Raw genomic sequence first — 26,358 nt, forward strand, 5'->3', positions numbered from 1 at the left:
TTTTTATTGTTCTCTCACTGTTATGGGGGCATCTGTCTCAAAAAACGCCTATGCCTTAAAGAACAGAAATTATAGTATTTTAAAAGGGAAATGGAGCATGAATAAGACTAGATGTACTGTGCCTGTATTCCAGTGAAGGCCACGATGCCATAAATTGAGAGGCATTGCTTTTCAGTTCTTCCATTATGCTTTTATTTATAATGTCCCAGTGCAGTCACCAGGGAACAATTCTGCTACCACAGTGAGACAAAGAGAAAAATGATCCTGTGTTGTGCTCAAGACGTACTGTGTATCTGGTGTCTCATTTCAGCTGTGTGTAAACTGCCCTGCCAACATGGAGGGAAATGCATCGCTCCAAATGTGTGTAGATGTCGACTGCCGTACTCTGGGCCACAGTGTACAAAGAAAAGGAAGGAATGAAGCAACTTCAGCCAAGATAAGCTGCATTTTTTTTCATGTAACCATACAGAGAGGAAGTCTGCAGCAGTGTTATCATAAACATGATAACTTGATTTCAGATAGCTTTTTGTACCCACTATATTAAGTAAATGCTTTTCTATATGAAAGTATTGCTGATTGTAGGGAAGTTATTATAAATATCCAACTGTGTGCAGTGTATGACACAAGTTTTCTCCTCATTTTTTCCTTCATAAGCAGAAGTATTATGCCTTGGTCAATACAGCTGACCTTGAAATAAAATTTTTCTTCTAATTGAGTACTTCAGAACAGATCTCTGCTCTTCTTTTTGATTTTTCTCCCCTTTGACTAGACTTATTGTGTTATATAATTACATTTTTAAAAAGCACATGAAACAAAAATCCCTCAATTCAGATCATCAGAAGTGAATGTTAGTTCAAGTATAATTTGCTTTCAATGATATTAAACAGTTGCAAGAGGAAACTTGCAGAGTTTGCAAGTCTCTGGAACATTACCAAACAGCAAAGCTTCTTATTTAAATCGTGGTTATCACTTTATGTCTGCTTCCTGTCTCTCCCCCCAGTCTGATCTGGATCTCAATCAGCTAAAGAGTATTTAAATAAAAACCCCAACAACCGACCCCCCCCGCCCCCCATACTTGTTCAGACAATTCTGCTGTTACTTTCTAAAAGCTTAATCCATGCTGATACTCTAAGAGTCCTTATCTCGACTACTTCTACAGTCATATTATCTGATCATCTCTCAACTACCAATTATTTCTTTTCCTTATCCCAGTGAGACAGGAAAATATATTTTTCTTCTGGAGACATTGATAATTCGATGCTATTCAAGACTGTGTTGTTACAGGAGCAGTATAATGGCAGGCTACAGACTAGCAGGGAGGAAAAGCCGTGCCTGTCACAAATCACATGTGTGGGGGATGTTTGTGCTTGCCTTCTGGAAATGTTCCCGTTTGGCTTCATTTAGGTTTTGCAGGCTTTTGAATGACCTGCAGATTGGACTGAGTCTCCTATGTTCACTGTTCCTTGTCTCATTTCTGCTGTTTCCTGAGTGCTACTGTTGAGGAAGGTTTTGCCAAAACATGCTAGTCGAAACAGTCAACTTTCTGAATGATGCTCAGATAAATTTTTATTTTTTTGAGACATTGATTTTCATTGTCTTCTAGATGAAACTGGAATAATTTTTTTTTTGGTGGGAGAATTTTACTATGCATTAATTTAGTCCATTTGTTGGAACAACATTTTAACTGTGTTTAACTAGCAGAACATGTAGCTCTCATGGCCAGTAATTTATATGGACCTGTTTCTGCCAGGATTACAAGCCACTGAGCAAAGAGGCAAAGGTAATGGGGTCTTCTTAGTTACCAATTTTTTCTACAAGAGAGAACCCAAGCATGCAGAGGGCAATTGAAAGGCAATGGTTTATTTCCTGAGACTCCTGTTTCCTGTTACAAGCAATTGCTGTGTGGTGCAGTTGAGCTTTCTCCTGTGCTTTCTTTGGAGGCTGTTGCCTTTTGTTCAGAGGAAACCTGCTGCAGAGATGTTGTGAAGGATTTCTTGCAGGGACAGGGCACAATACAAGAGGAATGCACATTTTTTTGTGCTGCTTTTGCTGTGATACACTGGCTATTTCACACTTGCTGGTGAAAAATGTGATTCTCGTGTGTGGACCAAGATGATTCCATCAATGGTTCTGAATAATTTTATAATGATGATGTTGATGAAATTCTGTGTCACAGTCCACTACATCATGCCATAATTTAGAAATTCAGGAGCTAGGCTGAATACATTAGGTGACATACTGCTTGTAGGGGAATGAAAGGGACAAAAATTACTTGCACTAGACCCAAAATTTAGAATAAATAATCAGTACTATGTAAATACAAAGAGGCATAATATCTCAGTATTATTCCCAAAAAGACTGACTTCTCCTAATAAAGACAAAAGTGACAGTAATAGTGACTAGAAGGTTGAAGAGATACTGGCATTGTCAGGAGCAAGAGACCAGGAGCAATCATTGAGAGACTGTAACTGGTGTTTCTGAACAGGCCAAAACAAATGCTAATTTAGTTTTCGGTTTAGAAATGATTGAAGTAAGCAGTAATTTGATGCCACACAGAATGCAATGGTGTATCTCAGAAATACTACTTGAACGTAGCACCATCTACTGGCTAGAGGGTTTTTTGTCTTTTTTTTTTTTTTTTGGTTTTGCTTTTAAGAAATACTTCTTATTCAATTAAACTTTAAGTGAGTTTAAAAGTGATTTTTCTAGTTAGTTAGAGAAATCTTAGAATGTATTATTAATGACAGTCTGTGTCCCCAGATTATTATTTTCACAGCTCAACATGCATTTATTAAAAGAGCTGCCAGTAATTCTTGCCTTTTGTTTGTTTCCTGCTCGCTGGACGATTGAACATACTAGCTACAGCATGTAATTTCTGGAGATAGGTCTTCCTGTGGAGAGATGTCATACATGCAGCTCAAAGGTCAAGAGAAGCAATACAGAACACACTAGCTCTCTTATTCATTAGAGCTAACTCTAACACCTTACACAGATACTCTAAAACATCTGTAAAAATTTTAGCGGTATTGTAGTGGTAGCATTTTTGATACTCTGTCTTTTAAGAGTGTGCATGGAAAGGTGAGGTGTTTCTTCTTTATGGTTTACTTACATGCACATTTTTGTTTATGTTTTTTCTTCTGCTCTAAGTGCTTCTGGCAAGAATGGATTTACTTGGTCTAGCTGTAAAATATCATTTGCTGGCTAAAATGAGCTGTGGGCAGAATGACCAGATACCAGCATGTGACACCTTTATATGACAGAAACTGCATAAAAAACTTTAGTTATTAGTAAAGCTTTCTAACCTCTACATTTGGATTTGTATATGTACCTAGATGCTATGTTTTGAGAATTTAAAATTTAGGTTTTTCCATTTGGACAAATAATGGAGTGGGGGTAGACAATTTGTCAAGTAGCTTCTGTTTTTACACGTATTTACTTTAGGGTTTGTGCTGATTCTTCTTCATCAGTTTGCTTTTGGTAAAGGGAAATGTTAACTTGCTTTCTCTTCTTAGCTATGAAAATATATAATTAACTTTTGTAGAAAGAAAGAGCCTTTCACATAGGGCCCACTTGTGGTTTTATTTTTAAATCACAGCCAACATGACTATCTGTGGTATCTTCTGTGATACAAGCCCTTCCTTCAGAAAACATTAATTGTAGTGCATTTTAAAGATCTTTTCAAGATCAGGGGCAAAAATCAACATGCACTTGGGAGAATTTCTGCTGGCTTGCAGAGCAACTGCAGTACAACCAGGTAATAAATGGATGATGTACGTAGGTATGATGCCTTGAAGTGGCTACCTGAAAACAGAGGCTAGACAAAATAACAGAATAAAAGTGGGTTATTTGAAGGGCCTTCAAAGGTACACCTTGGGAGTGCAAAGCCCACGAGGAGCTCCACCCAAGATGGACACTGGGTCACAGGTTCTTCATACTTTTGTAAGTTTGGTCCATTTGCACACCAGGGTTAATTCTCCAATTATAATTTCAGGCAATGATGTCATTACGCCAAGTTTGCCTGTCCTCTCAAAGGCTTTTAGTTTGCACATTTTGGGGCCTGGGACAATCAAGGTGTCCTCGAAGTGCAGACCTAGAGAGGGTTTGTTATGTCTGCCTAGCACGAGAGAACAGTAGTTAACAGGCTACACGGAACTTCAGAGTTACACACTAGGCAGTACAGGATTTAAAAGATATAAAAGTTAAAACCTAAGGCATCAGGTACCTTCCAGCACTCTTTAGTGTGTAAAGAAATCTTGCAAGAAAATTCAGTGAAGATACCAGTGCAGTGCATAATGTGGTAATCACTGCAAAATCTTCGATTTGATACAAGTTGCCCTTCATTCCTTCAGAGTGGAACTGTGTCAACTTCAACCCTTCTCCCCACTCTCAAATCCCCTAACTCTTTTGAGCCTAGTTTCAGGTTGCAATTCAAGCAGTTCTGTTAACCTCTGTACACAAACCCTCTGTATGATTCTGCATCTTGTTACACTGAGCAATTTTACTGTATTGTTGGCATGTGCTTTCTAATTACAGTGGATCTTGTTTCCTGTGTATGATGAACAATGTAGTAACAAAGTAGTTTCAACTAATCGCATAATTACTGGGCAGTTTTGAAGTAGCTGCCTGGCATTTTGCATGTACTAATAATTTTTCTGCACTATGTGCTTGCTGGAAAATAGCAAAAATAGCACAGCCTAGCACTGAGCATTTTTAGCTACTGTAGCAAAACTCTGGATGTGCCTTTGTTCACACAGCTTGCATTTGGAAAATATAAAAGAAATAATTTCTCCCTTTAAAACAATTGAAAATAAATGGCAAATACTAACAGTTATGATTAAAAATCCCTTTATTGTGCCTGAAATCCTAGAAATGCACATATATGTATTGATTAAGTTTTGTGAATGAAGGATTGCACAAACTCATTAACCAAAGTACTATTAGCAGTGCTCCAGGCAGATGTTGTCTTTCTTTTTCACACAGCACCCCTATAACTCACACATGGAACAGCAGTGATTACAGTATGAGATTATGTGATATTGGTGTGTTTGTACTTTCAAAACTTTTTCAGACACTTGTGGGTCCAAAGCATCATCCTGAGGCAGCAGTTCCGAGAGCTAGTCGGGTTTTGTTCATCGACATCTTTGTGAGATGTGAGAAAGGAAATGGCTCAAGAGCAGTAGTTTTAAATAATATAACAGTTCCCAGATCATCAGGCTATCAGCCATGTGGACGCTTGATTGAAAGAAACTATGAAAACACTAAAATTTAAAATGCAAGTGGGAAATTGGACATTTTTAAAATACACCAGTCAGGCACTTGAAAATCCATCAGGTATCATTCTGGAATGATGCTAAGCTCTCAAAATGCCAGCTTACTTTGCAAGATGACTTAAGAAGACTATCAAAAGGTGAGGAGAAATCTAGGCACAGAGCTGCTAACAGCTATGATTTGGTAATCAGCATCACAGAACTGCAGTAAATGGCAAAATTACCTCTATTTTCTTCCTGTTCAGAATTAGAGTATATAAACGGAATATTGCCCAGGAGAACAGAAAGTCATGATGTTTATTTTTGGCTTAAAAAAACAAAGCAGTAAACTTCAATGTCTTAGCTAAAGGGATGTTTGTGTCTATTACCAGAGCTCACTTTGTTATGGCAGGAACTGAAATGTCTTTCACAGCTCTAGGACAAGATAGCAGTCCTCTATAGGAAACTTCAGAAAAACTGGAATTTTATTTTGTAAAAAACTATCTGGCAGCTGGTAGGTGCTAACAGTTCATTGGAGCAATAGGTAATGGAAAAAAGTCCTATGTTAAGTCTTTACAAATACTTTCTGATGTGATGAGTATGGATGGCATGATGTACAACAAATTTCTCCTCTTATTAGTTCCTATTTTAAGATTCAGCATTACTGAACGCATTGTTAAATTTCTCTAAGAGGCTTGGGAACAAAATTTCCTCATAGTACTGACTTCCGTCTCAGGGGCATAAAAGTTTTATAGACACAGGAATAATTCAAAGGCTGGCTATTCAAATTTGTGACTGTAAGTAATGAAGTCAAGACAGAAAAGTTGGAATCTGGCTTCTGGCTGCAAAGGCTTGTCGTGGATAAATCAGTCATTCTGCATCTGGCTGACTGTTAACAAGGAGGCCCTGCCTTCACTGTTAGTAGCCCAGCCTCAGTTCAAGTTTCCCCTCCTTCCTTCCTATTGGCTTGTCATTAGAACAAGACTGATGTAAATACAAAACAGAGAAGAAAAACCAGTTCTGCTTTTTCTTCTGTCTGCAGCCAAATAGTATGTATGTAAACAGTGTTTATAAACAGAAGGTACCATTCACAAGTGCTGAAGTGCTACCTTCCTTGCTAGAGTCACTCAGCAGCTGCTACAGTCTTGTTCCCTCAAAAGAAATTTCATAGTCCAGTTGACTACATCAACAAACTGCAGAATTTTGGGCTCAGTTATCAGATCTGGGAATTCAATGAAGACATCAGAAGCTGTGGGGTTTGTACATGAGGTAGCAAAAAATTATAGAAATATACATACGTTTTAATGACTACAAGATTGTTGTTTTGAAGCTTGCCAACATTTGTGACTAATATGAATCTTTTAAAATAAGGCTTCTGAATATTCCTTTCATTTAAATGAACTCTGTAATTGCCTTCAACCCTTTTGCTATTTTCAAGTCTCATACATCCATGCAGCACTGCAACTGAATTGCCACACTTCTTCAACCATGATGTCTTTGTACCTTGGAGAGAGAAAAAAGTATTAAAACCAGACTTTAATGATGCAACCCATTTTTATGATAAAGTTTATGAAACAATTTTAATGAATCTCTGCTGGCCTGATATGCAGAATCACAACATTAAGTTAAACTTGTGTATATTGTTTTTCTGTTTCATTAAGAAAATGTGCCATTGTGATCAATGTATGACACGACACTGTCTGACTGACCAACAATATATATTTTCTAGACTAACAATACACTAACTCTATGCAGGACATATTTATGAAAACATTTACATCAAAATTATTTCTCCCTTTGGGTCACATTTTGCTAAATCAATATAGCAAACATTACAGTCATTGATATAGGATTTGTAGTTTCATATTTTCAAAATCTGTATGAGCACTTCCTTGTTTCAATTTCTGAAACATATCTACCACACCTCTCAATTCTGCTGGCACCAGAAATGTGTCTAAATACACTGAAATTAAAAGAATAGAAATACCACAGATGATGTAAGAAGAGCAGAATGCTTTTACTTCAGACACCACAAAACAGTTAGTTGTAACAAAATGTTTAATTAACAGTGAGTGAGCATCAGCACTCAAGCAAGGGAATCCAACAGAAAATTGCATGTCAAAACAGAGAAATGGCCATCATTTCCTCTGAAACAAAAAAGTAAAGTTATTCTTGAGTGACACTCGGGGATAAGTCATACTTGTATAAAACAGAGATGGACTGGCAGTGTAGCTAATTGGGAAAAGATCAGGGCTTGACTTGGTTCAAGCTGCGAAAGTCAGCAGTAGGACAGTCTTCCCTAAAATGGGGCCACATGCTGGAAAAGAAAATAGTGGTTATTGTCAAGAGGATAGTTATCAATTCCTACTGCATGGCAGGAGACAATCAGCTTAATTTGAAACAAAGGAAGTTTACATTAGGTGCTGAGAAAAATTCTGTAAGTATTAGAACCTAAAAATTACTGGAATAGCTCTTAGGAATTCCATTAATTTTCTCTTGCTGCAGAATGAAAGGAAGAAATCAGACAAAATACACATTTGATGTATATCATGCTGCTTCACTGGACAAGAGTGGACTAGTTAATTAGCTCCCAGATCTCTGGTGTCTTAACTCTACACATACCTGAATTTTCTTCCCACAGAGGACTCCAGTATAACCTGGACGACATGAGCACACGTTGGGCAATACACACTTGCCTCCAAACAGACACTTCTGGGTGCACACAGCTAAAACAAGAGAGGTACATATGAGGCTTTATTCATGAACAAATGAATAATTCATTGGTGAAGGAAAAGTGGGTGCCATCTCTATATACTTATTCTGTTTGCTTGTAGGAACCAAGACCTTGGAAGGCATTTTCACAGGGTAAGGACACTTAAAGGCCACATGGAGCCAACAGTGTTCTTATGTCTATCCCATCCCCCTTTTGCTTTGATGCAGATTTAACATGAGAACACACTGAGGGCATGAATGAGACTAAGCAAAGAACACGAGTAAGGTGTTTTTTAGCACACCTTGCTATTTCAAGCTATTGCAATGGCCTCTCAGCAGCATACAACACTGGAGCAGGCCAACACATACTGCCAGGGTCCCAGAGTGCCATCAGATCCTGGAAGGCTTCAGAAGGGGCAGAGCTATCTTTACTCTTTATCCTGCCTTTGACACAGATGTGGCTAAACTACATGCAAGGTATAGGACTTCTCTGCACTGCATGTGGCTGAAGCACTCTGAACTGTGCTGAAGCAAGAGGTTACAGGTCACATCATTCTTACGTGTTCGACACTGAATTCCTTCCCACTGTGGAGGACAATGACAGGTACTCGGTCCAATACACTCCCCACCGTTCTCACATTCCTGAAGACAGATTGCTGCACAAACATCATCACAAAATATGGTTATATCCCAAGTGGTTACATTGAGTTTTTATTCAGATTTCAGGATGCCCACGAGAGGTTGTGCTTTTCATACCCAAGAGTCACATCATATTCACTCAGATATCTAAGGCCAACAGGATATTAAATAAGAAAGGCAACTAGAAACAAAAATCTCTACAACCAACCACAGTCAGAGGTTCTGCTGCATCACAGATTGCTACAAAAGCCTGAAATACTGAATTAAGACAGCAACATTAATGAGCTTTATCTTTTGCAAATTTACCTTCTAAAGCATACACCTTGGTGAGAGATCTTTTGTCTGTCATGCAACTGAATACCCAATGAATCAAGAATATTTGATCCAAAGTTATTTTCTATGACCCATTTGCCTGTACATTTGTCCCTGCTTATTAAGCCATGATCTAACCCACATTATTTTCATTCATTCATAGCTGACTATTTGATAATCAAATCTCTCTTCCACAGTGTCCAAGAATATCTCACCCCTGTAAATACTGGTAATATTTTTTTTTTTAAAAACAACCCCTTTCCAATAATTACAGAAAGTAATACAGGGGAATTTATTTTTCCTCCATGCCATTAGAGAGCTCATTGCCCACATCAATTCTCAAGCCTCGGGTGGGTACTATGACAGACACTAACACTTTAGCTATGGGATTTCTACCATCATGCTGATTTTCATGCAGACTGTGCTTTTATCCATGCTGACACAATTTATTTATGCACCATCAATATCTTTATTAAGATACAATGTGACCCACAGATGTGCAACCATCACAGTACTATTTCTACCTGTCCCAAAGAGCTTGTACCCATTGCATATTTTATTCCCATCACCTCCAACTGTTTCCACAGTTTTCCAATATTTCACTGAACTTCTTTTTCTATTATATCTGGTTTTATGTCCTACAGCACAAATTGAATTTCTTTCACTTTTTTGACTCATCTCTTTGCAGAAATGCAGATGTTTTTATTTACGCAAGAATCCAGAAAGAAACAAATAATATTTGCTATACAAGAATTTAACAGACATTTCGGTCTCATGATTTCGCCTAAGAACTGCATGGTATTAGTTCTCCATTCTAAATTTTGCTGCCAAGTTATAGATCGCTATTTTTTCAATGTGAATAGATGTGTATATATTCTTAAGTTCTTTGGCACTAACTTTGTATTACTTGCATGGACAGAGTTGTCCTGAGTCACATACTACTTTTAAGGTATGGTTCTCCTGGTAACTACGAGGTACTTACGAGAGTTACATCTTTTTCCTCTCCATCCTGAAGGACAAGAGCAAATGTTTGGGCCTACACATCTTCCTCCGTTCATACACATTGGCTCACACACACCTTAAAATCAAAAAATCTGCTGTTTAATACATTTAACTGATTACAGAATAATTTATTGGTTATTTTTGGGTCACAGAAGATTTTAACGCTGGCTTACTTTTTTCACATCTTCTGCCTGTGTACCCATCAGGACAAGTACAGACATGATTTCTCATGCAGTGACCACCATTCTTACATGGAGGGCTGCAGACAGCTAAAAAATACAAACAGGAGGAAAAGGCTGTAGTTTGGACTTTGACTTAGTGATATACTTTTGGGAAACAAGAGAGCAACACTAAGATTCTGACAGTTTGTATGGACAATTCAGCACTATCAGGGCTTGTAAAAATCATATTACTGTGTTTTGGTGCAAACATCAATAGTAAAGGCAAAATCAGATAAAAAGGAGTCGAGGTTTGCAACTGTATGTGTACGCAAGCAACCAGACTACACATTACATACAATGAAACTGGTTGAAAGCTGCATAAATGTTGAGTGGAATACAAGACTAATTTCGAGTCTTCATTCTCCTTGGACAGTTGTTGAATCAGCCATAAAATCTAAAAAATAATGTAATTTTTGTTTTGCACCACTTCTCAGGTACATGACTTGATTGTTAATTTTGTGTCATGATTTTTTCTCACAGATTTCCTCATAATAGCAATTAAGGAGTGGGGAGAAGAAAAAAAGAAAATATTACCATTCTGACAGTGGGCACCAAAGAATCCATGTGGACACAGGCAAACATCTGGCTTAGTACAGGAACCACCATTGAGACACACAGGATTACACATTGCTGCAGAAATAGGGTCAAGAAGAGTGGGAAGCACAACATCCAAATAAAGTCCATAAAATACATGTGTCTGTTTCAAGAACAGGAATTAAACACCTAAGATAACTGCAGGCAACATCATTCCCATAGAATCTTTACACCAAATTAAGGCATCAGTATAAGATTTCCCAGAGGTGCTGCTGGCAGCAGAAGTAACATGCAGAGACACAAGGGAGTGTGGGGGCCCTGCAGCAGAGAGCAGCTGCCCATTGCTGCCACCTGAGCCATGCAGTTCCAAATTTCAAGCTATGGGAGGTCCTATGGATGCTTTTCCAGGAACATGGAAGTTGCAGGGGTGTTACCTGTACTGCAGGTGGGTCCGTACCACCCAGGTTTACACTGGCAGACGTCTGGGGTGAGACATTCACCACCATTTTCACAGTGCCTGTTGCAAACCACTACCATCCGAGAAGTTGGGGAAAACCATCGGAGAAGGCAGGGGAGGAGACAGGGGGTGGGAGGACAAGAAAGAGATTACAAAGTATTCTTGATTTGTTTTCCAGTTCCTTCCCAAAAATTAACACTGGAAGTAACATACAATTCCACTAGTAGAAGAGGAATTGCTAAACAGAGTAATCTAGTCTCATACCCATAATAGCTAGCACCAGATGACAAAGGTAAGTAAAATGTTTTTCCATGCAATTATCCATGGTCTGGTTATATATAATGTTAAAAATCTAGAAATTTAGAAAAAAAATTTCTAAACCAAATGGGAAATGCAATACTAAGAGACAAATGGACTGTGTTACATGATGCAAGAGCAGCTGCATGCACACAGTAACACGAGACTGACAAGCAAAGACATTAAAATATCGCAGCTGGGGAAAACCATGAATCACTTCTTCAGGGAGACATCTCATTCTCTTTAGTACTGCTTCACAAAGAGCAGCTTTTTTCTGTCAAAATTGAAACTAGAACAAGAAAACCTGAAAAAAAGTCCTGGGATTTGAGGAGGACAAACAAAGGACTTTCTGAATTCAGGGTTAATAATGCAATGGTACGTTCATGTGAACAATACATAAACAGCATGTATAAATTTGGATTCTCTGAAGGATACAAATTACCTGTATAAAATCTACCCAAAATTTGGAGTTGCCAAATTGCAGAATGTATGATTTGATATGTAAAAGACAATTTATGTGAGACAAAGAAATTCCAATCTTTCAGTTATGATCACAGCAAATTTTTCAATTTTCAGGCCAGGTAAAAGGAAAAAGACACCGTAATGTGGTTCTGAATTCAATTTTCCTGTATCCCAGTCTTTCTGACACACCATTCACTGACAACAACTTCTGAATGTACCCAAGTATCTAATCAATCTGAGCTAATAAAAGTTAAAAAGCTGCCAGGACATATGAAACATCTGCGTGTTTTTCTAAAGATGTTATCACATACAAAATGTACTCAATTTTTCCATGCCCATGAATCATAAAATATAAATTATTTGCACCTTTTATAATGCATTATGTTTTCAAAGTGATGTGCAGTTTCATGATGTTCAAAAAGCTCAAGTATGGGAACCTTCAAAGAGGCACAGGTATTATGTCATTTGCTAGCATAAGACTGAGGGGATAAAAAATCTGCTTTCTTGCTCCCGAAGAACAAGAAAAATGCCATTTGTTTTTCTCTTATGCTCTTTAGCTTACTTGTATCACATCTTGGTCCCACAAAACCATATGGGCAGGTGCAGAGATTTCTGGCCAAGCACGTCCCTCCATTTTGACACGGTGGTTTACAATGTGCTGCAGATATAGAATTATGTTCAAGGAATCACCTCTAGAAAGACGCATGGGCTGGTTATGCTTTATAAAAAAGCAAATGTTAATATCTGACAGTGAGCAAAAAAATGGAAATAAAATAAGGAGATACATGCAATGCCTTTTGACAAGAGTAAGTAACAACAACCACTTCAATAGTACGGAGTCCCAACTGTGGTGGTCACCCTGAAGAAAAGAAAGCTGACACAATTTCCAGACAGTGCTTCCCACTCTTCAGGAGTGTTTAGCTTAGAGGCAACTACATTCACTGGTGAACTGCTCTGCTTACTGTGAAGGCTAAATTTAGGAATATCCAATCATAAGCAACATTTACAGTGTATATCAAGAAAACCAGGACATATACCAACACGTAACTCAAGAGTCCTGTTGCAGTGACAGTAAAATGAACACACCTTTTTGCTGGCGGAAGGAACAGACATGGGAGTTGTTCACAGCATCCTTTGAGTAGTTATGGATTTAAAAGCAAAAACTACTATATTTACCTTCCTCACAAGTGGAGCCACTGTATCCTGGTAAACACTCACAGACATTGGGCTTAATGCACTTCCCATGGTTTTTGCAATCAGGTCTGCATAGAGCTGGCAAAAAAATCAACAGCACTCTGCAAGTTATTAATTTGTGCATATGAGTTACCAAAGGCAAAATTAACATGCCATACTCACCAGCCTGACAGTTATAGCCAGCATAACCAGGCTTGCATTTACAAATATTGGGTGCCACACACTCCATATTTTTGCCACAAGGTTGTCTACATCTTGCTGAAAGGCAATGAAGAAGACAAAGAAAAGAATAAGGAAAATGAAAGTGGCATTTCAGCACAATGTGTCTTGCCTAACGTAGTGAACCAATTACAGAGAATCCATTGGGTCCCTGCCCATAAATGAGGAGTCTAAGACACATCAGAAAAGTATTTTTAAGTGCATCAATACAACTAAAAGCCTGTAGGCTATGCCAATATTAAGAATGAAAATGAGAAAATTCAATATACCACACTTTCCACTGATTATACAGTAACAATATACTTTCAAGTGATAAAGACATCTCGAGATTCTTTTCTTCAAAGCATTTAAGCACAATTATTTGTAATACCTCTGCAAGTGAAGCCATCTCCATAATAACCATAAGGACAATGACCACACTTGACACTTCCATCTTGACTTGGCTCACAGGGTACACCAGGAAAACAAGGTAAATCAGAACAGGTCACTGCTTTAGGAATCACTGTTTCACTCAATTCTTCAGAAAACATTTTTGGTGGGACAGTGACTTCAACAAGGGAAAAAGGTAAATGACTAGCTTTATGCTTAGCTAATAGGTGCAGAACTCTCTGAGCATTTCCACCTTTGAAGGCTTTGTTTGGCAAAGAATATCCTTTGCTTATGCTTGCTCTGCTACTAGGGGAGGTCTTCCTGTTGCTCTCAAAATAGCTGAAGGCCTCAGTTTGTGTTCTTGTTTCCTTCTCAGGTGATACAGCACGGCTCCTTGAAGAGGCAGCCTTCACAGCATGTACCAAAGAACTGTTTTCCATGTCAGAAAGGTGACCACTGATGGTGCTCAGAGCAGGTTGTACAGAAGCAGTTCTCTGAGAATCAGGTGTCTTCCAGCCAGTGATTGTTTTTACTCTGGAGGCTGGTGGCATGCTGCTACTGACCATTTCTGTAGAAATAAATCTCTTTGGGACATCTGTAGAACTGGGAATATAACTTGACATTCTTAGAACCTTCTCAAAGGATGATGGTTGAAAACCTACAACATGTTAGAAAGAAATGGGGAAGAAGTATGTGAATACCATCAGACTTTTTTTCCTTTTGAGGGTGGGGAATGTTTTCTGAACAGATAAACATACAGCCTATTCATTCTGTGCTTCAGGAAGTCTCTCCTTGTGCTACCTCAGAATGTAAGCATGCAGTAGAACCTAACTGAGAGAATTAGAGAAGATCAAGGTATTCTGATTATAACCATTCCTGCCCTCACCATGGTCTTTTCTTGGCTGGAAGAAAAGGAGAAAGCACAATTTATATGAGGCAGACAGCAGAGATTTTCCCATATTAGGTCAATAAACAGATTTACTGTCAGCAGATTATCAGCTCCATACATTGCTTTCAACTAGGTAACTGAAAGAATTTAAAGCAAAAATATTGTATATGGTTCATCAGTGTGTCTCAGCACTAGAAGCAGAGATAAAATCACATGTATTTAGATGCTTAGACACACTGATGCACCACGGACATTCTAGGTGAATGAGCCACCAACTTGTAGCAAAAGTATTAACATGTTTTATTCTTCAAAATTTATAATCAACTTTCTCAAAGTTTTTACTTGGGTTTTAGTAGTGGGATGTTTCAACTGTTTAATAAACATCAGAGATTGACTCAGTCTCCTCATTCAAAAGAGTGCAAAATGAATGATAAGTTCTTCGTATTCTGCCCAGGGAAAGTGTGTGGTTTGTGGAAAGAAGTACAGCACTGTAATCCCAGACTGGTAGAATACTGTATATGTGGTTTTAGCATTATGGGGCAGTGGAGGAATGAAACCTTAATCCATTTATAACTAGAAAATGGTTTACAAAAGGTTAAACTTTACTGAATTGTAGTAGTGTGGTCTCCCACTGCCTAAAAGCAAACCATTTTGCAGCTGATGAAGAATTAGCCAGCACTGGTAGTGCAGTGAGAGAGTCTTCCTTCTACCCCAACAACAATTCAGAGATGAAGGGAAAAGACACAAAGAAACCCCCAGCAGGCACAGACCAGGAAATGCCAGCAACAGCATTTACAGAGTTTTGGAATAAAGACATGCACTTGCCATATCCTTCACCTTTGCTTTGAGTTAAAGTAGGAAAATGGCATTCAGCATAATGCCATAAACTTTTGCTTATCTCATATAACAGATGTCCCTATCCCCATGTTACCTATTTTATGTCAGTGGTTAGTCACTAAAACAAAAGGCAACTGTAAGAGTGTCATACATCACACTGTTAATAAAATGACTTGACTGACCCAAGGGATTTGTTGATATTGACATTTCAGTCTCATTTTTCAGATCAGAATACAGCCCCAGTAATTAATGAATTGTGCCAGACTGAAAAATAAAGTGAATAGCATAAAACTGACTAGAACCTTTATTTGCCAGTTATATTCTTATCAGTGTGTGAATCAGAAATTCCATTTTCTTCATGAAAAGAATCACCTTTATTCCCTCCAATTTCTCCTGTGGAATCCTTCCTTCCAACATCAGCATCATCAAAGCTTTCTGAAAAGATGTGAAGGCACATTAGTAGTGCATAGAAGTAGCTACATTTGTTTAAATTTAAATAAATTACAAACAGAGTTAAAATTTTACTACATAAAAACAACTCAAAATTCAGAAGGCAGATAACGTTTAAAAATGTTTCTTAAAAGTTTTTTAACAGAGTATTTTAAAGATACAAGTTATTCAGTAATTGCATATAAATAAAATTTTGGCAACTGCCTTGACTTGGGTAAATAGTTCTATATTAATCAAATAGAAATATATTTTTTCAATATTTTATTAATAATTTATCGTATTATGAAAATAATGAAGAAAAAAATGCCAAAAGTATTCCATTGTATTCTACTTGGGTATAAAAGAATGAGGGTGTGTTTTTTATATGTTTTTTTCTACACTGGAGAAAGTGTTTCACAGCTGTGTTGACCCAGAGCAGTCTGACATTGCCATCAGGAGAGACACAGCCCTGCTTTGCTGACTACTGAGAAGAGTTCCAAGTTACTGTTAGAAACATGAAGCACAATCAAAGAATTTTAATATCTGAATAAGACAATACCATTCTTCTGAAAATCAAATAATTTTACCATGACATGACTTCCCATCTCCTTGCAGATTATTTGGGCATGGACCACAATAGTAAGAACCAAAAGTATTGAAGCAGAATACTCCAGGGAAGCAAGGACTGGATGCACATTCATCTACATCCTCTTGACAATTTTTACCTGTATTGAAATACAGATTTAATTTTTTTTATAATATTGTGGCACTAGACTTTGATGGTCTGTTTATAAAAGTACAATGTAGGCAAGTTCTGAAATTAAAAAAAAAAGTGCAACCAGGCATTTCAGTCCATCTAATAAGAACAGCTGATTAGATTTGCTATTCACATTTTTTCATCTTATATCAAGTATTTTGCTTATTGTAGAATATGGAGAAGGTGGGCTGTGGGGACTACATGCTTATCTGCAGGAGGAATCTCCTGTGTTTTTCTATGTTGCTGAATTTACCTTTGCAGAGGAAAACAATGGAAATTAGCTTTCATAATGAACTAAAATAAACAACCATTAGAGCCATGCAAGAAATACCTTGAAGTATATCACATATCTGTACCACAAGACCATAAAAGTTCTTCATAATATAACAATAAGCTATTTATAATGGAAAATTTAAAAAGAAAATTGTAGACATGAAATTAAAAACTCCTATTTATCATTAAACATGATAAACACATGTAAATAAAGTAGCAATTTACCTTGAAGTTCATGTGGACATTCACAGTAATAGCTGTTTACTCCATCCACACATCTGCCAATACCACACTGGTTAAGTTTACAGTCATCAGTATTCACTTCACAGAGATCACCTTCAAATCCAGCCACACACACACAAAGATATCTTCCACTTCCAGGTGGGAAATTAATGTTTGTCACACATGAGCCATTATTTAGGCAATCACATGATTTTACACTGACCTACAAGACACGCCCAATAAGACAGTTTTCTTTTTTTAAATGAACTAGCAATGAGTTCTATAAATAGATATTTTAAATATCTTATTAGTAGGTGTCATTTTACTGTAATATTCATTACCTCTATTTCTACCTTAGTCGTTGCATTGCAGTCATCTGTCAAAGAAAATGTTAATTTATGGACATTCATTGTCACAGCTTTCCACAAAAGGAGACCTGATGCAGAAAGACTGGCACCTTCTGGACCAGAATCCAACGTGAAATGAATAGCAGAGCCCTCTGGATCTGAAGCCAAAAACTGATATACAAAATCTTCTCCATAAAATGTCTGTAGCATACCCTGAAAAGTTTCAAGCACTGGAGGCTGGTTACCTGTAACAAAGGAGATATTTTCCTCTTCTAAGCAAAAGTCCCAACATACTTACAGAAATTAAAAGGAACATATCTTTCTACTAAAGAAATCCCATGTACTTATTTCTCTTAAATTCTAATGTCATTCAAATGGCACAGGAAAAACACTTGATATTTTCAATACTAGAGAGTGCCTGCTCCAAGCAGGAATCCAGCCACTGTGGCAAAAACCATGAAGAGAGAAGAAGGCATAACCAGTGTCTCAGCTGCTAAACTCTATCCTATTTCTAACATCATCCTCCTTGCAGAAGAGGTTGTGCTCCTTAGTTTCAGAGCGTTGCCTCTGGTTTACATTCTTCTTGCATTTCTGACTGTCAGTATTGAGTTCCAGTCACAACATGGCTGTAACATGGAAATCCCTTGACTCCCTGTCTGCTGGATGAGTTGTGTTTCATTCCTTCCATTCATGTCTCATCCTTTTAGGATAGGTATATATACCTTGGCTTTCAGTACAAGTTCAACTGGGACAAGATTCACCAAGACAGGCACCAGAAGTCCCATTCAGCCAGGACCTTTCCTAATCAAGGCAGAGTCTTGATTTCATGAGTCTTTCACTCAAGAAGACGTGGATGGAATGATTGTATTTGCGATGTTATAGACCTGAGTTGGCAGGACAGGCTGGATGGCTAATATGAAAGCTCCAAGAAACATTCCATTTGATGAAAGGACCAATGTGATATGTATATCCAGACTAAAATCTGAACCAAAAGAGCTACAATAGGTTAGAACTTTGTACTACAGAGAAGGAAAATTAAAAATTTAGACTTAGGTTTTCCCTTCATAATGCAGTTTCTAACTGAACTGGAGTACAACAGCCTTGGATATACTTTCAAGTAGTTAGGCCACATATCTATGCCATCAATGTAAATGATGCACAGATATTAAGTGGCTAATAAATATGACATGTCCTTTAATTCACTTTGTGATCTCCACTTGTGTGTTATCAGAGTAATTTGTTGAAAAATACCTGTTATACCTATATGTTGAAGACAAACATATGTGGGTGTAGCTGTGCTAAATATCAAGACTGCAAAGTGCTAATTAGACTGAAAGCTGTTAATTTTCATTAGTTATTTGTAATGGCTACTGCAGGAGAGTCAGGGAAAGAAAATTTTTAAAAGCCTGACTTTTACATATATGGTCTGGAAACAAAAATATAATTTTCAGAAACTAAGAAATGTCAGATGAAAACCAAGATCAAATGACAAGCTCTAAGTGAAACACTGGCCTAGTTAAAACATCACTATTGCCATAAGTTTAAAAACTTTGCAGACTTTCAACTTCTTGGTATTAAAAAAGAGCTATTTAGAACTTACTTTCAACAACTGACCATGTTAGCTTTGATAAGTCAGGTCTGCACAGTAAGCAAGGGCTGGTTGGATTTGTGTCTCCTTCACCATAACAGAGTCCATCTATGTTGCATGTTTTCTCCTTTTAGAGAAATGAAAATGTGATTCATTAATGTTTTTGGTTATCAAACTGGTTATGAATTTGTAAGTATCAAATAAAATCTAATCATTCAGCACTTCTATTAAACAGCTAAGCTTGTTTTTAAATCTAAACAACTGACAGCAAGTTTGGTTTTATCTGATAATTATATGAAGTGCTTTTGGTTTGATTTTTTACATTTAAAATTGCTTCATCCCAGCTTCTCTTTCTGTGCATTGAAAATCTCTCTTGGAAACAAGAACAGAGCATGGTCTGCTAATTTTTCTAGATTCCTTTTCTGCCTGAAAAAATGCATATTTTCATAATAGAGAGTAGTGAAACACATACCTTTAATGTACATGACCCAGATTCTTGTGGTTCACATGTCTGACAGGCTCCATCATATAATACCATTGTTTTAGAGTTGCTATAAACAAATCCATCATTAGAAATCTGCAAGGTGAACAGTAAAAATGGATTAACTGATACAGGTATCAGTATATCACTCACGTGTTCTGCCAGCATGAGCTTCCACTCATTAATAGACACCCACATGCAGGTTTAAAATCTCACAACAGCCATAAGAAATCTAACCAAACCTGCCAATGACTCTAGGCAGATTTTGACCAACCACATGTAGGTGTCTGCTTTAAGGTAAATTGAATTGTGTGTGGGCTCTATTGATCTTATTGACTCCATCTGTAGGAGAGCTCAGATATCTGCTCACACAGGGATGTACATATGGCTGAGCTCAACTCAATTCTACCAAAGATGGATCCAAGGTCATTTGAAATACTCTAAGGTAACTACCTGGCCTTTAACTTCTACTCTTGAAGAATGTGTGTCTCTGCAGGACCAAGGTTGTGTCTACCAGTCTCCTTGCAGGAGAACACAGCCAAATGACACTCGATGCTTAAGCTTAGGTGACAAACTGAGACCCCCAAGTTAAGCAAGCTGACTTCTCCCTTTAGTACCATTAAATAAAGGACAATATCTACATGATGTGTTTCATCTTAATAGGAATATTTGTAAGCGAATATTTGAAATTTCTGAGAGTACCTTTATTTGCCATCTGGCAATGGGTTTATCATCAACCACCTCCATGACATCAGACTGCTGGCCATCATTTGGTAACTGACAGTCGACAGTCCTGGCATTTTGGAAGGCAGCTGGCATAGTTAGAGGTTCTCCAGGAATCCATTGTCTATCACTATACTGAATGTTAAGACAGAAGATTTTTTTTCACTGAAATACGTCACGAAAACGTTTTTATCAGAGAAGAACTCCATGTGTATTGCACAGCATTTGAACAAGTCTAATGTGTCTGGATTAGAATTCAGTGGCAAATATTAAATGACAGTACTTGCACATGCAGATTTTTACCTAAGCCAGCTACTGTGGAAGAACAGGCAGAGAAGTCTTTCGTGCACGGCCCTTTGGCACTGCATTGCCAAGGACAAACAGTCCTTCCAGCTGGAAAGTAACAGGAGGGTGAAGCAGTGGGTGGTCCTCAAACACCACTGGTCTGATGTGAAAGTGCCTCTGTTCCCCTCCATCTCTGCTCCCATGCAAGGACAGGCTTTAGTCAAAGGAACAGATGAGGGTTTCGGCAGGGCTCAGGAATCATTCTGGGTGCTGGGGCAATGCTGGCAGTTAGCCATTTAGCCCTTGTACAAGCCAACAGCTTGTTCAATAGTACAAGATGCCATCGACCTGCAGACTTTTCTTCTAAACTGCAGTGAGGACAAGGCATCCAAGGGTCCATCTTGAGAGTTCAAGGTAACAGAATAAGGGTGATAATACCATTTGACTGAAGCATTGATGTGGAAGTAGGGATAAGCATATGGAAAATAAATAAAATGAGATGGAAGTAAGAATTCAGGCAGACTAAGAACCAAGAGAACAGCAAGTAAAAAGAATTTTGAGCTTGACTAGTTTTTACTGAGCTGGCATATTTTTTTAGTTACTGGAGTCAATCAAGACATTTATTCAATCCCAATCCTCGCATGGAGAGTCATCTGCTGTATAGGCCTTGCCTGGTTTTTTTTTCAGACAAAAAAATAAACAGTTTTCTAAATAGATGTATGTGCTACTTCTGTTCCTACCAAACATTTTTTTCTTTCACCCTATACTCAGTTAAGGAATTCACAGGAAGGGTAAGTATAAAAGGTAAGTATTTCTAAATATGTGATTTTGAGTGCATTTAGTACTGTAACCGTTGAAATGTGATACAGTCTAATTCTTCAGAGAGGTTTTGTTACTAGCTGGAGGCAAATGAAGATAATTTTTACAGAAACAGTTTAACCTTGCAAAAATCAATTAAAAGGCCTTCAGATCTGTAAGCATTCCAGCTCATAAGGGTCACAGAAATTGAAGTTCAATGTAAAACAGAAGGAAGTAAAACTGTAGTTTTGTTTTGCAGAGATTAAACATACTCTCATCCTTTACATTTAAATTCTGTATCCCTATAATCATAGGTTCCTGGCCATTTCCCATCCAAATGTCTTGTAAATTGCTTATATATTTGCCTTGAAAATTTTTTTAAGAGTGAGCAACAACAGTCTCTCTACACAAATTCCCCTTAAGTTTACAGTGAGACATTTTTTAATTTCCTGTTCAAACCTGACCCATATCATTAAATATCCATGGCATTCTACCTCAGGGAAATGGACAACATATCAAAAACACCTTTATCTTTTCTAATAGATTTATTATGTTTATAAAAGACTATTTCAACCATTAGATTTGAGACAGAAATCTAGTAATGGCTTTAACCTTGCTGTCCTTTTTCAAAGAAGTGGTACTTCAATTCCTCTCCATAAGCACTTAAAAATACGGTGATGTACTGGTTGTTACTAATAAGGCTGCCCTTGCCCTTTTCTGAGGGATAACTGCTGTATTCTGTTATCTCCCTCCCAGCTGCTGAACATTCCCATTATGTTTTGTATTTTTCTTATCATGGAGGAAATGGCAATCTTGCAAAGTTTTGAGTGTTTGCTGCAAAGTGCTGAGTGCCTTTGCTTTTAGCTTCCACTAAAGCATTGGGTTGTAGGCACATCAATGAATAATATGTTTGACACTTTGTCCCTTGTTCTCTAAGAAGTTTAAAATGTAATTGTCACTATTCAGGGAGACCTACTTGCAATTTGATGATTTCACATTTCAGGTTCAATGAGTCCCTGAAGCCACGTCCAAAAGCTCTCACTGATGTGCAGTCATACTGCCGAATATCGCACAGCCCAGCATTCTCCAGCTCTGTAATTTCTGGAGCCTGGTCTTGGAAGCAGAGATTAGACAATAAATGCTACTATGAGAACTCATTCATATGCATTCACATTATGCAATATGTTTATTTTTCTATCCAACCATGAAAACTATGTAAACAACAAAATCTGGACCCAGCTGAAGGGAAGCATAAACAGAAAGATTTTACATTGTTAAACTGAATCTTAAATTTAAAGCTAGGCTTCTGTCTTCTCTTACAACCTCAATATTATGAAGCAGAGGAAATTCAGCTGATAGCAAACACTTGTGAATGCATGTTTTGCTTTCTCACCTATGGTTCTTTACATCACACTTCCAGATTAAAATTGAAATGAAACTAAGGCCTTATAAATAGAACTGGAAAGGAAACAGTTATGCAATAATTTATGCAGGGATTTTTTTTTATTACAAACTAAACAAAAATCTCAGATGGAAGTTATTTCAGGAAATAAATTGACTCAAACCCAGTTTTTATGAAGTAAAACCAGCTTATTTTATTCCTCTTGAAGTCAAATATTTCTTATTATTCTATTCCCTCTTTCTCTATCTGCTTTTAAATAAGTCACTAAAACAAGAACACCATTGCAAACCAAAATAGAACAGGTTTTATTTTGGAAGAGTTTTGACTTTTGTAGTACTGTTCATATTTTTCCAGCATTATTGTTTAACTGAATTTTTAGTGAATATCTTACCTACTGAAAATGAAAAAAAACCTGCCCAGCACTATTTCCTATACCTCTTTTTTCTTCACCATCATTTCTGCTCCCATCCCATCTAACAGCTTAGAGAGACGTAACATCACCAAAGACAAAAACATCCCACTTAGAGTTAACAAACAGGATCACATAAACTGTAAAAATCCAGGGGAGGGATGGATGTGGAATATTTTCCCTGGAGAACACAGCAAGTGGAAACTTTGCCAGTCTCTTGGGGCTACACTCTGCATTGCAAACTGACTTTTAAAATCTGGCATATTAGAAACCAAGATCATGTTTTGTCCTTGAAAACAAGAAGGTTGAATGGAAAATAATTATAGCTGTAGTAAACTGGAACTAAATAACTGAGAACCCTTGTCCGTGTATAAAAGCAGGAGAGAAAGGCAGCAAAACAAATACACTTTTCACAAACACAAACACAGAGCATTATTGAAGCAAATCTCATTTTCCCCCCACTTACCAGACAGTATTCTGCAGTCATATGAGCTGTAGCCTTGAAAACATGCACAGCCCCATTCTGTACATTCCCCATTACCACTGCAGAGACTGGGACACTTTAAAGCAGTAAGTAGGCTCTCAACCGACTCTTCAAGTTCCTGTGGGTTGTAATTTATTTCTTCTAAAATTCTTTTCTCACATTCATTCTCCAACAGAGCTAAGGAAGCTTCTGCCCAACCGAGGTCATCTTTCAGCAGCAAATCTTTAACACACATATCGATGGCATCGCCTGTTCGCTGGCCAAGGAGGGCACCACAAGATCTTCCTATGCTAGAATTAGCTACTGCCTGCTGGCACAGGAACAAAGCACTAGATTCAGTGAGGCCGGAAGGTGTGGGCCAAGAAGGAAGGAACTTTTGGTCTGTGTCAGTAGCATGGTCCTCTGGGAAAAAATAACTGTATCCCTCTAAATCTGTTTGGCTGAGACTTTGGAAGAGGAATACCGGATGGTATTCATAATAATTTTGGCGCTTCCCTCTACTTGTAGCAGATTGACTTTTGTGAATATGACTGCTGTAATGGTGTGAATTTCTCCTAATGTCTAAGCTTGAACTTCCTTCTCTTTCTGTACCAGTATTTCCCACTAAGGTGGCAGAGAGACGCGAGTTTATTAGTGATGTTTTGTGAAGTTTGGTTTGATTATTCTGCCTCTGCAGAAGTGTAGATGAATCCATTTCATGTGTAGATGAACGTTTCTTTAAGCCTCTGACAAGATCAGCAGGACCAAGATATTCATCAGTGACATCCAGTCCTGGTATCAAAGAAAGAAATCTACCATTTTCACTTTCTTTACAAGGCAGAGGAAGTTCTGACCGAGTAACCACCTCCAGTTTGTTCACTGGTTGATATAATCTGGCATCTTCAAGTGCACAGTCACAGAAGACAATTTTTCTAGAAGATGTTAAAGAAGCAGGTGTCTTGTCAAACAAGCTCTCTCCTGGTAAAATTCTAGCGAGGAAAGAAAAAGGTGAAACTGTATCATCTGAACTATTTTCTTTATGTTACTAAAGTATGAACTTTTTTTTGTTCTTTGTTGTTTCATACATACATAACATAATGTTATATATATAACGTTATATATAATATGTATGCTGTAAAGACAGCATGTCTGCAGCACACAGCTATAACACAAAACCTCAAGAGTAACTAATGAAAGAATTGAGATGAGTGGATGTTTTCTGTACACCCTGATACTTTGTTCTAAACCTAATCAAAACAATCTTACATCATAGTACTTGAACACTTATTTGGCAATTCAGTTTCAATTTTCTCTTAAACTAATTATGGAATGCAATGATGACATTATAACATCAACTTTAAAACTTAAGGAGATTTTTTTTATTATTTTGACAAGTTTTTAAGACTGTGAAGGAAAGGTAGAAGCAAAAATGATGACATTTGATTTATCAACAGAAGCATTTTGTTACCTCCATTCCTTAATAAAAGAAAAAGGAACATTAGCATGGTTTGGGATTTCCATGCCACTGGCAGTGTGATAGTCATTCTCTGCATTTCCATCAAAGGTGCCACATAGTCCCACTGTATGTCTGTAATCTGAACTGGGTGCCCTAAGTGTTATGCTCATTCCCCATTCACTCACATCAGCACGAACGAAAGCTCCAGAAGAAAACAAAACCTAAAAAGAGATTGAAGATAGACTCATGAGAAACGTTTTTTATTTCACCTGTTCTGTAAGAAATTATTTAGCACTTACTGTTACTTTTCTTCCTTGATAGGACTCAGTGATTCTGACATTGCTTCCTGTTGTGTCTCTATTTATTACAGATAAGTGTGGCTGTGATTCATGGAGCTGACCACTGCACATGTCAAATGCAATTATATCACTTCCTTCCTTAGCAACAAAGCCACAGTTGCAGGATGCTGGGTAGTGAAGACTTCCACAGTCCCACTGGCGAACATGAACTTCAAAATCTCGAGATGTACTCTTGTAGAGAACAAATGTTCCTGTTTTAAAATTGTCATAGACTCTGGAATCAAAAGAATAGCACATGATATCACTTTGGTTATGAAATAACTGTACCACTACAGCTCAACAACTTTATTTTCAAACAGATTTCTAACATTTGGTGAAAATATTGATAGGGAAACTCATTATGCCAAGTCAGAAAAAACAGTACAGCCCACAGAGCAAAACACAGCTTTATCCTGAGCAAACACCATCATATCTTCCTCTGAGCAGCCTTAAATCAAAAAACAAAACAAAACAAAACAAAACCACTAAAAAGAAAGAGCAGCGTTAAATCAAAAAACAAAACAAAACAAAACAAAAACACAAAAAAAAAAAACCCACCTTATTTTTACAGCAGAAAAGAAGGATCATGAGTAGAATATATGTAGACAATGGCAGTGAATAGAAACAAAAGCATGAAGATACTGCCATTCCTTGATTTTTTTTAACAGTGCATATGGAGGGTACTTCTCAACCTTTGTGTTTTTACAACAGTACACCTCTGCAGCAAGAGCAATAAGATGCATAGCAGTGTGCATGTGGGGGCAGCTGCTGAAAACTGCACAAGTACCCTTGACAAAATGATTTAGAAAGTCACATCCTTTTAAAAAGGTCTGCTTTATTAAGATGGAGATGGGGAGTGCTTATTCCCAATGATCATTTAAGATGAAAACCATAAATAGCAACTTGCTTTTTTTCCTTAGGGTTAGCCATCTGTCCCCTGAAGCAAGGTTAAAATAGCCAATTTAATGATTCAGCAGCAAGAAAAAAAAAAAAAGAA

At 37.5% G+C, this 26,358-nt stretch overlaps 2 protein-coding genes across 7 annotated transcripts in view; one reads left to right on the forward strand and one right to left on the reverse strand.

Moving 5' to 3' along the window:
- The window catches only part of LOC103612313 (von Willebrand factor D and EGF domain-containing protein), an 8,750-nt gene extending 3,923 nt beyond the window's left edge, over positions 1 to 4,827 (forward strand). Inside the window, exon 5 of the mRNA XM_017729181.1 lies at positions 311 to 4,827. Coding sequence (XP_017584670.1) covers positions 311 to 420 — 110 coding nt within the window. The 3' untranslated portion in view covers positions 421 to 4,827. The remainder of the gene's footprint in view (positions 1 to 310) is intronic.
- A 212-nt stretch (positions 4,828 to 5,039) lies between these two features.
- The window catches only part of VWDE (von Willebrand factor D and EGF domains), a 31,780-nt gene continuing 10,461 nt past the window's right edge, over positions 5,040 to 26,358 (reverse strand). Inside the window, exons 9-30 of one of the 6 annotated variants that reach the window (XM_017729347.1) lie at positions 25,323 to 25,596; positions 25,036 to 25,244; positions 23,571 to 24,556; positions 22,270 to 22,406; positions 20,190 to 20,345; positions 19,479 to 19,583; positions 19,019 to 19,133; positions 17,413 to 17,663; positions 17,075 to 17,294; positions 16,407 to 16,544; positions 15,763 to 15,825; positions 13,666 to 14,322; positions 13,239 to 13,334; positions 13,059 to 13,154; positions 12,445 to 12,540; positions 11,101 to 11,196; positions 10,667 to 10,762; positions 10,085 to 10,180; positions 9,892 to 9,987; positions 8,519 to 8,614; positions 7,869 to 7,972; positions 5,040 to 6,749 (exon numbers count right to left, since the gene is read on the reverse strand). In XM_017729347.1, coding sequence (XP_017584836.1) covers positions 6,729 to 6,749; positions 7,869 to 7,972; positions 8,519 to 8,614; positions 9,892 to 9,987; positions 10,085 to 10,180; positions 10,667 to 10,762; positions 11,101 to 11,196; positions 12,445 to 12,540; positions 13,059 to 13,154; positions 13,239 to 13,334; positions 13,666 to 14,322; positions 15,763 to 15,825; positions 16,407 to 16,544; positions 17,075 to 17,294; positions 17,413 to 17,663; positions 19,019 to 19,133; positions 19,479 to 19,583; positions 20,190 to 20,345; positions 22,270 to 22,406; positions 23,571 to 24,556; positions 25,036 to 25,244; positions 25,323 to 25,596 — 4,204 coding nt within the window. In that variant the 3' untranslated portion in view covers positions 5,040 to 6,728. Of the gene's footprint in view, positions 7,973 to 8,375; positions 8,615 to 9,891; positions 9,988 to 10,084; positions 10,181 to 10,666; positions 10,763 to 11,100; positions 11,197 to 12,444; positions 12,541 to 13,058; positions 13,335 to 13,665; positions 14,323 to 15,762; positions 15,826 to 16,406; positions 16,545 to 17,074; positions 17,295 to 17,412; positions 17,664 to 19,018; positions 19,134 to 19,478; positions 19,584 to 20,189; positions 20,346 to 22,269; positions 22,407 to 23,570; positions 24,557 to 25,035; positions 25,245 to 25,322; positions 25,597 to 26,358 lie in introns of those variants that run through there. The other 5 variants (XM_017729346.1, XM_017729343.1, XM_017729345.1 and 2 more) reach the window with 5 other exon arrangements.

The sequence above is a fragment of the Corvus brachyrhynchos genome, unplaced genomic scaffold (assembly GCF_000691975.1).
Source record: "Corvus brachyrhynchos isolate BGI_N302 unplaced genomic scaffold, ASM69197v1 scaffold142, whole genome shotgun sequence".
In the NCBI taxonomy this organism is placed as follows: Eukaryota; Metazoa; Chordata; class Aves; order Passeriformes; family Corvidae; genus Corvus; species Corvus brachyrhynchos.